Genomic DNA, 12,249 nt, shown 5'->3' with positions numbered 1-12,249 from the left:
CTGGGTCTTGGGCTTTTGAGCCTGTTTCAAAATTATCAGGATAACCTCATGACACTCAGACCCGCTCCTGCGACAGCTTTCCCCCCGCCCCCATCTCAATTTATCGATGAGAACTCCGAGGGATCTTATTCTCTTCCGTTTTAAATGCTACTTGTTAAATAAGATAGCTGCGCTGTCTTCTTAGATATTCGAGGTCGGATGGCGGATGGGGGTACCTCTCATTGAAACCCGGATCTTGTCGCTCTGCGGCGGTCCCCTCCTCACCTTCCGGTAGCCCTCCCGGCGGTCCCCCTGCCCGCACTAGGATGCGATGGCGCCGCGGGGACGTTGCGGCCCGGGTTCAGAGCTCGAAGGCGGGTTCCCACGCTAGCAGGTGGCGGCCCCGCCCCCCAGCCGCGGCCCCGCCCCCGCCCGCCTTCTCGGCGCGCAATTGGTGCCGAGGGCTGTCGGTCTCGACGCTCTGGGGAGGGGGCGCCTCCGGGCTGCAGTAGCTCTGCAGAGGACTTGACGGCTAGCGACTGTGGCTGCGTGTGCGGGGACCCTCGAGCGCCCACCACGACCTCAGCAGCAGAGTCGATCCGAGACCCCGGCACCCTTGGTAAGTGCAGGAGAGTGAGGAGGAGGAGGTCGCGGGTAAAGGAGGGTCCCCAGCTAGTGTCAGATCCGCTGCCCGTTCCGGTGGCAGAGTGGGCGGGAGGCGCCGCTGGACCCCGGGTGTCCGCCCACTCCTGAGATGGCCTGGTGGGTGATACGGGGATGATCATTGCTGCGCAGGGATCTCCAGCTAGCGCGACCCTCGAGAGCCGTATCCACCTTCCCACCCCCTTCTGCCTATGTCCTAGCAGCAAGGGTGGGTTGTGATATTTTTTTGTTCGTTTTTTTTTTTTTTCTTTTTCTGTTCCCTTTTGGAGCGGGGAATATGATCTTGGTTTCCCTGCAGTCATAATTTTACATGTAGCTGGAAGCTAGGTTATCTGTTCCACGCCCCCGGCACTTTCCTTTTTGGTGCTTTCTCCTGCGCTCTAGCCCCTGCCATAAGGCGCTGGAAGCAGGATGCGAGACTCCCTCCCTGAGGAAGCTTTGCCGCCACGGTTGGGCGGGAGAGGTTCGCTCTCCTGCGACCGGGCCGCTCTCACCTCGGCTTGTCCGCTCCGGGCGGTGTGTTCTGTGACCTGCGAATCTCTAGGATCTGACCACAGGGGCTTTCATCCTGCGGTGATTAAACTACCCTGGCAGTCTTGCGTTCTGCAAAGTTTTACTGTCTACAGACCGCTTTTTCTCTATTTCAGTTTTTGTTGGGGTATTTATTTCTCCGTTGTAATGTATTTTAGGTGATCTTCTCAAGCAGGTGTCTTTAAGCAAGATTTTTAAAAAATGCATTACTAAATATGGTCCAATTTCTGTATTTCTATTATACATGCCCAATGGTTAATAAAAGCACATAAGCACGGAAACTCACAAGAAGTGAGAAGATGCAAAAAACAATAACCATATGGAATCTAATGTTGGGGAAGATGGAACTGGGCTGGGGAGAGGAATCTGAGGTGTTCCTAGTTCAGTTGTGTCCTTGGACTGGAATGACATTGTCTTTCTGTGAGAAGGATGGCAGAGGCGACACCCCCTGGATGGGAATATGGACCAGGGTCATAAATTGATTCTCAAGCTTGCAATTGCTTCTGTGATTCATAGAATGAAAAATCACCCAGGTAAACCTTTGAAAGGGACAGATTTACATAAAGAATCCCTTTACTTATTTAGGAGATGCATTAGCTGAAATGTATAAGGTTTGTGTTCCACGAGCTCCTTGTGTCCAGGTCCACTGTCTTACTTTTTTGTGAATTACTTTGAAAAGACAGCTTTATATTTATATGTAACTAATCTCTCTAGTATCTGAATTGTCAATTTATATGTGGCTTTCAAATAATTTCAAAAAAATATGTCAAGAATTTCAAAAGCTCTGGGGTCAGAGTGATAATACAACAGTAAGGAATTTGCCTTGCATATGGCCAACCCATGGTTCGATCCCAGTATCTCATATGGTCCCCCAAGCACCACCAGGGGTAATTTCTGAATGCAGAGCCTAGAGTAAACCCCTGAGCATCACTGAGTGTGGCCTCCAAACAAACAAACAAAAATTTAAATTTGATTTTTAAATCTCCAGAGAGACAGTACAATGGGTAAGGCACTTGTCTTCCACACTTTCAACCAGGTTCCATCCCAGGCACCACATGTGGTCTCCTGAGCCCTGCCAGGAGTGACCTCTGGGCCAGGCATAACCCCTAGGTACCTCTCCACCCTAAAAAGAACTTAGTTTAGTTGTGGTTCAATTTTAAATTGTGGCTCAATTTTTAAGTTGATGAGCTACATTATAATTAAATATCATTAAAGATTTTATACATATGTGTGTGTGCGTGTGTGTGTGTATATGTGGTTTGGTTTGGGGGCTGTACCTGATCATGCTCAGGGGATACTCATGGCTCACTACTCAAGGGTTGTTCCTGATGGTGCTCAGGGGATAATGCAGCACTAGGGACTGAAAGTGGGCTTCCACATACAATGCCTGCACTTCAGCCCACTGGCCTATCTCTCTGGCACCCACTAATTTTGCATATCACCAAACAATTCATTTTTTTTTTGATGAAAATCTTGAAACCTAATTTCAGAGCATAAACTTCTGGGACAGCATTCTTTAGTTGACCCCGATCTATTTCCAGCTAGTTGCCAAACTGTCCTGGCTTGAGTTTCTTCATCTGCAGGTGGTGATACTGCCACCTACTTACTTTGCAATGTTATGGGAAGCACTAAAAATGTATGTGAAAGTGACAAGCATTTCCCAAGAGCTCAATACGTATTGGCTCTCAGCGCTACCTCTGATCACGTGTTCATCTTATGGGGGAAAAGTTTGGACATCGGCTTCTTAAAAAAATGTTAAAAGAGTACATTTAAGAGCAGAGAATGATGATAATGTTAAATTTTCCAAGATTGTAGGAAAATTAGCACCTCCTTGATAGAACATTCATTTAAAAAAAAGAAACCTATCGAATCTAACTTTGACCTTAGCAGGAGGCTTACTGCAGACCGGCTGCCCTCTCAAACTCAGTTTCACTGCCTGGGTTTGAGTGATCTCAAATAATAAAATCCTTTGCAGCTACTGGATTCCTTATCTTCTGTAATAAAAATTATACCAGCTTATCACCCATGCCCTCCGGTGTTTGTTTGCTAACTGCAATTCAGAGGTCATAAATAAATCATAAAAACAGCACATTTAAAAGAATTGATAAAATACTGTCTGACTGCAGGTAACCCAAAGTGGAGCTGTAACAAAAAGAACAGAGTCAAACAGATTCACTCTGGTTTTTTGTTTTAAATAAGGCAAATGTAAATTCCATTTCCTAAAGAATTCTGTGTATGGATGTGATGCTGGCTTCCAGCACCTGCTGAGAGTTGCAGGAACACAGAGTCACACCTCTTCAAAGGTCTGTGCCCTCCGCATCCAAGGAGCTGTTCTTCACAATCCAACCCCCAAACAGCCCATCGTCCTGTTTCTCCTACTACCACCCTGATTTCCTCAGATACTTGTCAGAATGAAAGGGTTTATGTTTGATGGCTTTGTATTCCACACAAGTAAAATTATATGGTGTGTGTGTGTGTGTGTGTGTGTGTGTGTGTGTGTGTGTGTGTGATTTGTCTGTAGTTGGGCCACTCTGGTGGTGATTAGGAGCCACTGCTGGCTCAGTATGTATATGTTGGGGGAGTCTACTCCTGATAGTGCTCAGGGGACCATGTGGTGCTGGGAACTGAACACAGGTCTCCTGCATGCAAAACAGGTGCTCCTGCACATTGAGCTCACTCTCTGGCACATGTTTCTCTATTTTTCTTCTTATTTCACTTAGTCTAATCCTCTTGTGATACAGCCTTATTGCCACAAATGGCAAGATTTTTATCTCTGTGTGGTGCCAAGGAGCAAATCCACGACTTCACACATGTAAAACATATGCTCTACCATTAAACCATATCACAGGCTAAGATTTTATCTTCTTTTAGGGGGTGTTGGTTTTGGGGACATATGCAGTTGTGCTCAGGGTGTCTCTTGTCAGTGCTCAGGGCCCATGTGGTGCCTGGGATCAAAACTGAGGCTCCCACGTGCAAAGTCTGCACTCCAGCTTGCTAAGCCATCTCCCCAGCTCCTGATTTCGTCTTGAAAAAAAAAAAGAAAGATGAATATAAACCCTAATTTTTATTCTCCAGGCACTTCAATAATTACCATGGGAAATATGCCTGGTAAAATTGGACACATTCAACTGAATGGTGTGTGGATAATGGTGGCTAATGGTGATATAAAACGCCACTCTCTTCTCTCTTTACCAGGTGGATCTTTAAATAGAACAAATATTTATCATCCAACAAAGGGCTTTCACAAAGAAACTGACAGAAATTACAGTAAACAAATTAGTCATTTGTATATTGGAGAAACCACCTGAGACAACACTTCAGAGCAAGATCAAAGGAGTGGATACATCCGGAGGAAATTTTACCTTGTAAATTTTTGCCTACATGTTCTTCATAAGAGAGAATTCTGAGAGAATTTTTCTAGAGAATGAAAGAATGTAAAGTGAAAATGGAAAGCATAGTGTCTGAAATTCAAGTGGAAAGCAAGGATGAGAAGAAAGCCACAGAAGTTAGTCCTCAGGAAGAGAGGCAGGAGGAAAAGGCCTCGAAGCTTTGCTTCAAGAGAAGAAAGAAAGCAGCCAAAGCAACGAAGCTTAAAGCCAGCCCTGAGTCTGCTGGTATGGTGAGGAAGCATCCCCCTAAAACAGGAGCTTCTGACCAGTCACGGCCCACTGGGGGGGCCTGGGCCTCAATCAAACGCCTGGTGACACGCAGGAAAAGGTCCAGTTCTTCAAAGCAGAAGTCCTTAGAGGTTAAAGAGCCGGAAATCAATGCTGAGGATGCCAACCTACGGAAGAAAAAGGCAAAATCCAGACTCCGGCTTCCCTGCGTAAGATTCTCAAAGCGAGGGAAAAGAAGTGAACATTCCAAAATTATAGAAGACTCAGACTGCAGCATCAAAGTCCAGGGAGAAGCTGAAAGTTTGAGCATAAAAACTCCAACCGAGTCAGAAGAGATCAAGCCAGCGATCAAGCCAGTTCCACAGGTAAAGAAAGACATCTCACAGAAAGAGGACAAAGAGGGCTGGGAACCCGGTGTGAGCAACAACCTGACTTCTGCAGAGAAAGTGATTTCTGTAGAACTAGGATCAGACACAGGCCAAACTGCTATTCAGACGGGAGCTGTCGTCCTTGAAACAGCTGAAGAAAAACAAACTGTTCCACCCCAGCCTGAGAGTCCACTTGAAACTTCAGAAAGAAAACTGCCACCTGCTGTTCCTGATGTTCCCCCGCCCATGGTTCCTGATGCTCCCCCTTCTGTGGTTCCTGATGTTCCTCCCTCCGTGGTTCCTGATGCTCCCCCCTCTGTGGTTCCTGATGTTCCTCCCTCCATGGTTCCTAGTGCTCCTCCTTCTGTGGTTCCTGATGTTCCCCCCTCCGTGGTTTCTGATGTTCCCGCCTCCGTGGTTCCTGATGTTCCTGCCTCCGTGGTTCGTGATGTTCCCCCCTCCGTGGTTCGTGATGTTCCCCCATCCGTGATTCATGATGTTCCCCCCTCCGTGGTTTCTGAAGTTCCCGCCTCCGTGGTTCCTGATGTTCCCCTCTCCGTGGTTCATGATGTTCCCCCCTCCGTGGTTCCTGATGTTCCCCCCTCCGTGGTTCCTGGTGTTCCCCCGTCCGTGGTTCCTGATGTTCCTCCCTCCGTGGTTCCTGATGTTCCCCCCTCCGTGGTTCCTGATGTTCCCCCCTCCGTGGTTCCTGGTGTTCCCCCGTCCGTGGTTCCTGATGTTCCTCCCTCCGTGGTTCCTGATGTTCCCCCCTCCGTGATTCCTGATGTTCCTCCCTCCGTGGTTCCTGATGTTCCTCCCTCCGTGGTTCCTGATGTTCCCCCCTCTGTGGTTCCTGATGTTCCCCCCTCTGTGGTTCCTGATGTTCCTCCCTCTATGGTATCTAGTGTTCCTCCCTCCGTGGTTCCTGATGTTCCCCCCTCCGTGGTTCCTGATGTTCCCCCCTCCGTGGTTCCTGATGTTCCCCCCTCTGTGGTTTCTAGTGTTCCCCCCTCCATGGTTTCTGATGTTCCCCCCTCCGTGGTTTCTGATGCTACCCCCTCCGTGGTTTCTAGTGTTCCCCCCTCCATGGTTTCTGATGTTCCCCCCTCCGTGGTTTCTGATGTTCCCCCCTCCGTGGTTTCTGATGTTCCCCCCTCCGTGGTTCCTGATGCTACCCCCTCCGTGGTTCCTGATGTTCCCCCCTCCGTGGTTCCTGATGTTCCCCCCTCTGTGGTTCCATCTGATGTTCCTCCCTCATTGGAGATCCAAGATCAGCAAATTTTAGAGGAAGCCAGAAGCAGTAGTCCAGAAAGTGAACCAAACTGGGAAGACCAGGAAAGTACAGACAATGTAGCTAAAGAGAGTCAGCCAGAAGTTTCTGAATTGAGTCAGGAATCAGATTTTAAAGAGAACGAGCTTGATGTAGAGAAAACCAAACCAGACGAAAGCAGAAGAATGGAGCCAATTGCCATTATTATTACAGACACTGAAATCAGTGAATTTGATGTTAAGAAATCTAAAAATGTCCCTAAGCAATTCTTAATTTCAACAGAAAATGAGCAAGTCGGAGTTTTTGCTAATGATAGTGGTTTAGAGGGTCGAACTTCAGAACAGTATGAAACACTTTTAATAGAAACAGCTTCTTCGCTTGTGAAGAATGCCATCCAGTTGTCTATAGAACAGCTGGTCAATGAAATGGTTTCTGATGATAATAAAATGAACAATATTCTGCAGTGACTTCATTTCCAAAATCACAGAAAAAAACTTAATGATGTATTATTTTACTTGTGGCATTTCTTATTCTGTAACAAATGAGAGATTTATTATTGGTGGAATTTATTCTAGTCCAGAGTGCAAAAGAATTCATCAAGTTAATAAACCCCTCCCTACAACTGAAATGTAGTCACTTCTGGATTGAAGGAAGTCTGTATAGACGGCAATCCAAACAACATACAGGTAGCTGCCAAAATAGTGTATACAGATTGGTATGCTTGGGAGAAAGAAGATGTATTTACTGAGCACCTTGAGTAAGTTCTAAGTTCTTTAATATTTTCTGAAGTTACAAAGCCTGATTTCCTTTAGATGGTTTAGTCCTGTGTAAAGGTTAACTTTGTGTTCAGTTTCTAAAAGCTTATTTTTTTTACAGTGAAACTTTAAGCTGGTAAATAAGGTGAACTATTTTTGTGGACATGTGATTTATGATTTATATTTCTAGGCATTACCTCAAAAGTATTGCACTTCCCCCATTTCAGCAGTGTGCAGAAAATGATCTGAATTACACAGGAGTGGCTTTTGAGACTTGCTCAGGTCCCTTACAAGTTATTCACAAATTCCTTTAAACTGGCAGATAATTTACCAAGTGCAAAGGTGTGGAGACAGAGAGTACATGTCTACATCTTTCCTTGCTATGAGCAGACCTATATAAACCTGTTTCTGTCTGTTGAAAAGCTTAAAGCAAAAACCTAACAGGGACAACAAAAAACAAGAGTAGAATATAATTTTTCATTAAAAAGAAGTCAAAGTGCCCAATTACAAATGATCACAGATAACACAGTATTCATTCTGCAGGATCCCTTCTCAAAGGATTATATTCATCAGCCTTTCTTCAAAGAGGAAGAGTGAATTCAAAACCAAATTAGCAGTAAAAGTCTTAGGGATTTAGGATTTAGTAAAATGTGGTTCCTGACCAAGAATGAGCCATGAACCTGACTGGATAGAAAGTGGAACTTTCTAAAGCAAATTATATCTTAAATGTCAGTGGTCTTTTTTTTGTGATGTGTTGAAAGATACCAGTTAAAACAATTTGCATGGATATTGAAAATTAACTTCCTCATAACTGTCTTCAGTTCTGCTTGCCCCTTACCAAAAGATGAACAATATAAGATTGTTTGAATTTTTATTCAGTTATTTAAATCTATCTCATTAATTACCACCATATTTTTTTAAAAGCAGCTGTCAATTTTTCCTTGTGTGAAATGCCATAGTACAATAGATTTCCCTACCTCCTAGGTTGGGGCTTATATCCTAGATTCCTTTCTTGTCCACTGAATGTTACTCTGAAGGTAGATCAAAAATTGAAGAAGTTTACTCAAATAGTTAATTGTTTGTTAAAAAGTAATTGTACACCATTAGAGAAAAGAATGTATTGTCAGGGTCAGAAAAACACTGTAACAAGTAAGGCACTTGCCTTGTACACAGCTGACCAGGTTCAATCCCTGGACCCACATGTGGTCTAAGCCCAGCCAGGAAGGACCCCTTAGTGCAGAGCCAAAAATAAGCCCTGAGCACTATCCGGTGTGACCCCAACTCCGATCCCTCAAGTATATATTAAATTACTTAAGGAGGTTATGAGTTCTTGCATTATTTATGAATTGCATATATAAAGTATGTGTTCATTTTGTCCTACTGAATCTTATTTCTTTCTGTACATTTTGACACCTCTGGCAAAAAAACACCTGAATTTTGAACCAATTAATGAATTAATTGAACTAATGGGTTAATTAAATAATGGATTTCCTTACCAAGATTCTTTCTGAAGTGCAAAAGTATTTCCCCAGATCTTCCTACTTTCTTATTATTTATTTATTTGTTTTTTTGATCAAACCTAGCGATGCACAGGGTTTCTCCTGGCTCAGGCCCCAGGAATTAGTCCTGGTGGTGCTCAGGGGACCATATGGGATGCTGGGAATTGAACCCAGTTTGGCCGCATGCAAGGCAAATGCCCTACCCGGTGTACTATCGCTCCGCCCCCCTACTTTCATGCTTTATATATACCCTTGTGTGTGGGAAGAGCTGCAGAGTCAAATTAATTTATCAAGATGAAAAGTAATTCTTTTAAAACACATGACCCAAGACATTAGTTTCCTCTAATTGTACAACCTGAAAACAAAATTTTAATGACTTAAGACATTCTTCCTCAAAAGCTCACTTTTAATCCACTGTATGTGGTGCTATAATTACTTGGACAGTACCAGCAAATATTTATCATATAAAAAAAACCTTAATAAGGTCGGTGCATTTTATAATATTTGCAGCAATTCTGTCTTATTTATTACAAGGATTTCTCAAGCTAATATACTTTCATTGTTAAGATTTTAATAATTGCTCATGACTGAACCAAAAGCATAGTATATGTTAACTGTTAAAATATTATGAAAGGTACAGGTATATATTTGAGGATTTTAAAAACAGATATAAGGTAAATATGTAACTACTTTTTTTTTATGAAAGTAACATTTAACTGGTCTAGGTTTCTATTTTTTGTCTTTCTTGCAGTTTGATACAACTTTTTAGTTAGAATGTATTCATAGTTCTGTAATCAGTGTGTCTTTGTTTGTTTTCATTAAGTGGTATTTCTTCAATTTTTGTGAAATTTAATAATTAAGTTTGAAAAAAGAATCCAGGACTAATTGATATCAATCTAATTATACCTGCTACATGACAAAAATCTCATTACCATGATTTCTGAGGTAACCCAAATTAGTTTTTTTCTAGGAATAAGAAATCAGATATGTAAGTCTCTCCTAAAAGATTTTTTTACTGTATTTATATTAAGGAATTATAAGTGATGTTCAACAAATATAGATCGATTTAATTTATATCCATGTGATATTAAAATGACCAATTAGAATCATTTTAGTAACACCGCATTAATTTTATTTAAATTTGTCATGCTTTTAATGAACATTTATATTGATTAGCTGGGATTAGTTTCTCCTTAAACTCAGAATTGTGCATATCTGCTGATTGTTTTACTGGAGAGTTGATTTTTCTCCCCCCAGCATATTATCTTCTTTCAGAGTTCAGTATTATTCACTCTGCTTTACAATCCACTGAATATGAAAATCCTCCTGTTTTATATGTAGCAATATTCACTTAATTTTTTCAAAGTACTTTGTAGAGTATAAAAATAGTCCCTGGTAACATTTAAGTAATGGTAGCAGAAAACAAAGGAACTTTCAAGCAGAAATGTTCTGTGCCACCTCCTCCACCTCAAAGAATAATAAGCATGTGGCACAAATGGAGTTCAGAAAAGTTGTCTGCATAATTTCCTTTCAAGTTAATCTACCTGACAGTACAAAATTTGTGATATTAATTGGCCTACTATTTAGTGGAATCTTAGGAATGCTCTGATTTAATTCTGAGTGATGTTACTTTATCAGTTTACATGAACAGCCTTCAGGCTTCAAGGTTTTCAGGAATTGGATCAGACAGTGACACCAGTAAATGTGGTTTCTATATGCAATCCAGAGTTAATTCATCCATAAGTTTTTTACTGCAAGTTGCCTTACTTTTTATAATTATGTTTTTAGAGATTTATAGCAGGATTTTAAAAATAATTGTTAGTCACATTTGCTTGAAAAGATCCTTTTATTCTAAACTCTATTCAAATATGTAACATCTCCTTTCTAATTTAATCTAACAGTAAATACAACAGTGGTTGACTTTACTGCCTACCATTTCTATATTAAAAAAAAAAACATCCTAGGCTGGATAAATAGGACAGGGATTTAGGTGCTTCCTTGTATGGGCTGGCCCTGGTTAAATCGCCAGCATTGCACATGATCCCCCAGAAATGCTGGGGAACCCCCCCAAAAAAACTCCTTTAACATTTAGACTTCTTTAAAGCTGAAATTCCTGACCCTTCTTGTCTTACGTTAAGTTTCTTTATATAGAATTCCAAATTTCAATCAACAGTACATTTATAGTAGTTTTGAAAAGGCTTTTTTTAAAAAAAATTTTTTTGTTTATAAAATATAACAGGGGGAAACTACAAACAACTTACATGTTCTGACTAAATTCAAGTTGATTCAACATTCACTGCCTATAACAGGGTATAAGTGCTGCTGGACAAATAGGTCTTGGCTAAGAAATAAATAAATAAAATAAAATTTTAAAAAATAGGCCTTGGCCTTCAGCGGATCAACCTTGATGACAGCAGCAAGAGACTGGGACGGGGGTTAAGGCAAAGACCCACAGGTAATGTGACATCATGAGTGCCAGATTGGGAAGGTGAGACAGAGTGATTCTGTCTGATGAAGAGATGTGACCATCTAAATACAGGGGCCCTTGAAAGTGTTCAGTTTCTAAAGAGTTAAGATAGTATCTTCAATCTGATTTGTGAACAGGTGCAGAAAAGAAAAAAGCCTGCATAATGTTGCATATTTATAGCAGTTCTTTGTCTGTAAAAATGCTAAGTGGATGAGTTATTATGAAAGTAAAGTTTCATTTGATATTTCTCACTAAAGTAATACTATCTTACTGTGTCTCAGATGCTATTAAATAATACTCTGTAAAAAAAAAAAGTTTCAACCAGAGTTAATATATGTATTGACTACTGATAGAAAATAAATGTTATATTGGCTCAAGTTTTTTTACCCAGATCTTTTCGGAGAATCCTGTAATATTATGTTCATGTTCCATAACTCTAAAGATCACATGGATGAAGCTACTGGGTTAGCACCTCCCAAAGTCCTCCTCCGATGATGGGCTGTCAGATGTCACACTCTGAGCTGGAAGAGCCCATTTCGGCTGAGAGCAGACACCTAGAGCTGAATTCAGTTTCATCTAACTCATTACAGCCAAAGGACTATACTAACTTGGGACCCATCAAAAGTGCAGTTGCCCTCATAGCAGCCTCTGCATTGTTCATATATTTTATCATCCTCTGCATTGTTCATACTCTTCATGGTTTCCCAGTAAGCAATTCTAATACAAAAATTCTTGAATTCTTTAGAGGGTGCCTGCTGAAACTGGGTGCTCCTAAAGTTCTGTGATGACCAAAACACTGATTTTCATCTCTATGTTTTAAAACTATTCAACAAATACACTTATTTTCATTCCCTCCTTCTTTCCCTCATCTCCTTGTTGTTGCTGTCATGGTTGTGATGGACAGTACATGTGCTTTGCTGTGGTCCTTGCTGGGGTTTGGCCTCCGATAGTTGTGGGGCTGGTACACATGCTCTCTGGAGCAAGTGCTTAATTTCTCATGGTAATGTTGGTGCTTGCTAGGGGCACATTTCCTGGCAGTGGTGCTTACACATCCTTAAAGGTAAAGGTAAAGACCCTCCCGTTGATCGTCGATTTGCTCG

General features: G+C 41.9%; 1 protein-coding gene across 1 annotated transcript; it reads left to right on the top strand.

Moving 5' to 3' along the window:
• The first annotated feature begins 528 nt into the window (after nt 1–528).
• On the top strand, nt 529–7,400 carry AKAP5 (A-kinase anchoring protein 5). Its single transcript, XM_056133174.1, has 3 exons — nt 529–598; nt 4,369–5,407; nt 6,422–7,400. Exons 2-3 carry the CDS (start codon nt 4,598–4,600, stop codon nt 6,893–6,895), a joined length of 1,284 nt encoding a protein of 427 aa, XP_055989149.1. The 5' UTR covers nt 529–598; nt 4,369–4,597; the 3' UTR covers nt 6,896–7,400.
• Nucleotides 7,401–12,249: the final 4,849 nt, after the last annotated feature.

This window comes from Sorex fumeus, unplaced genomic scaffold, assembly GCF_029834395.1.
Source record: "Sorex fumeus unplaced genomic scaffold, SorFum_2.1 ptg000098l, whole genome shotgun sequence".
Classification (NCBI taxonomy): domain Eukaryota; kingdom Metazoa; phylum Chordata; class Mammalia; order Eulipotyphla; family Soricidae; genus Sorex; species Sorex fumeus.
The sequence above is the reverse complement of the archived record's forward strand: the minus strand, read 5'-3'. Positions and strand labels throughout refer to the sequence as shown.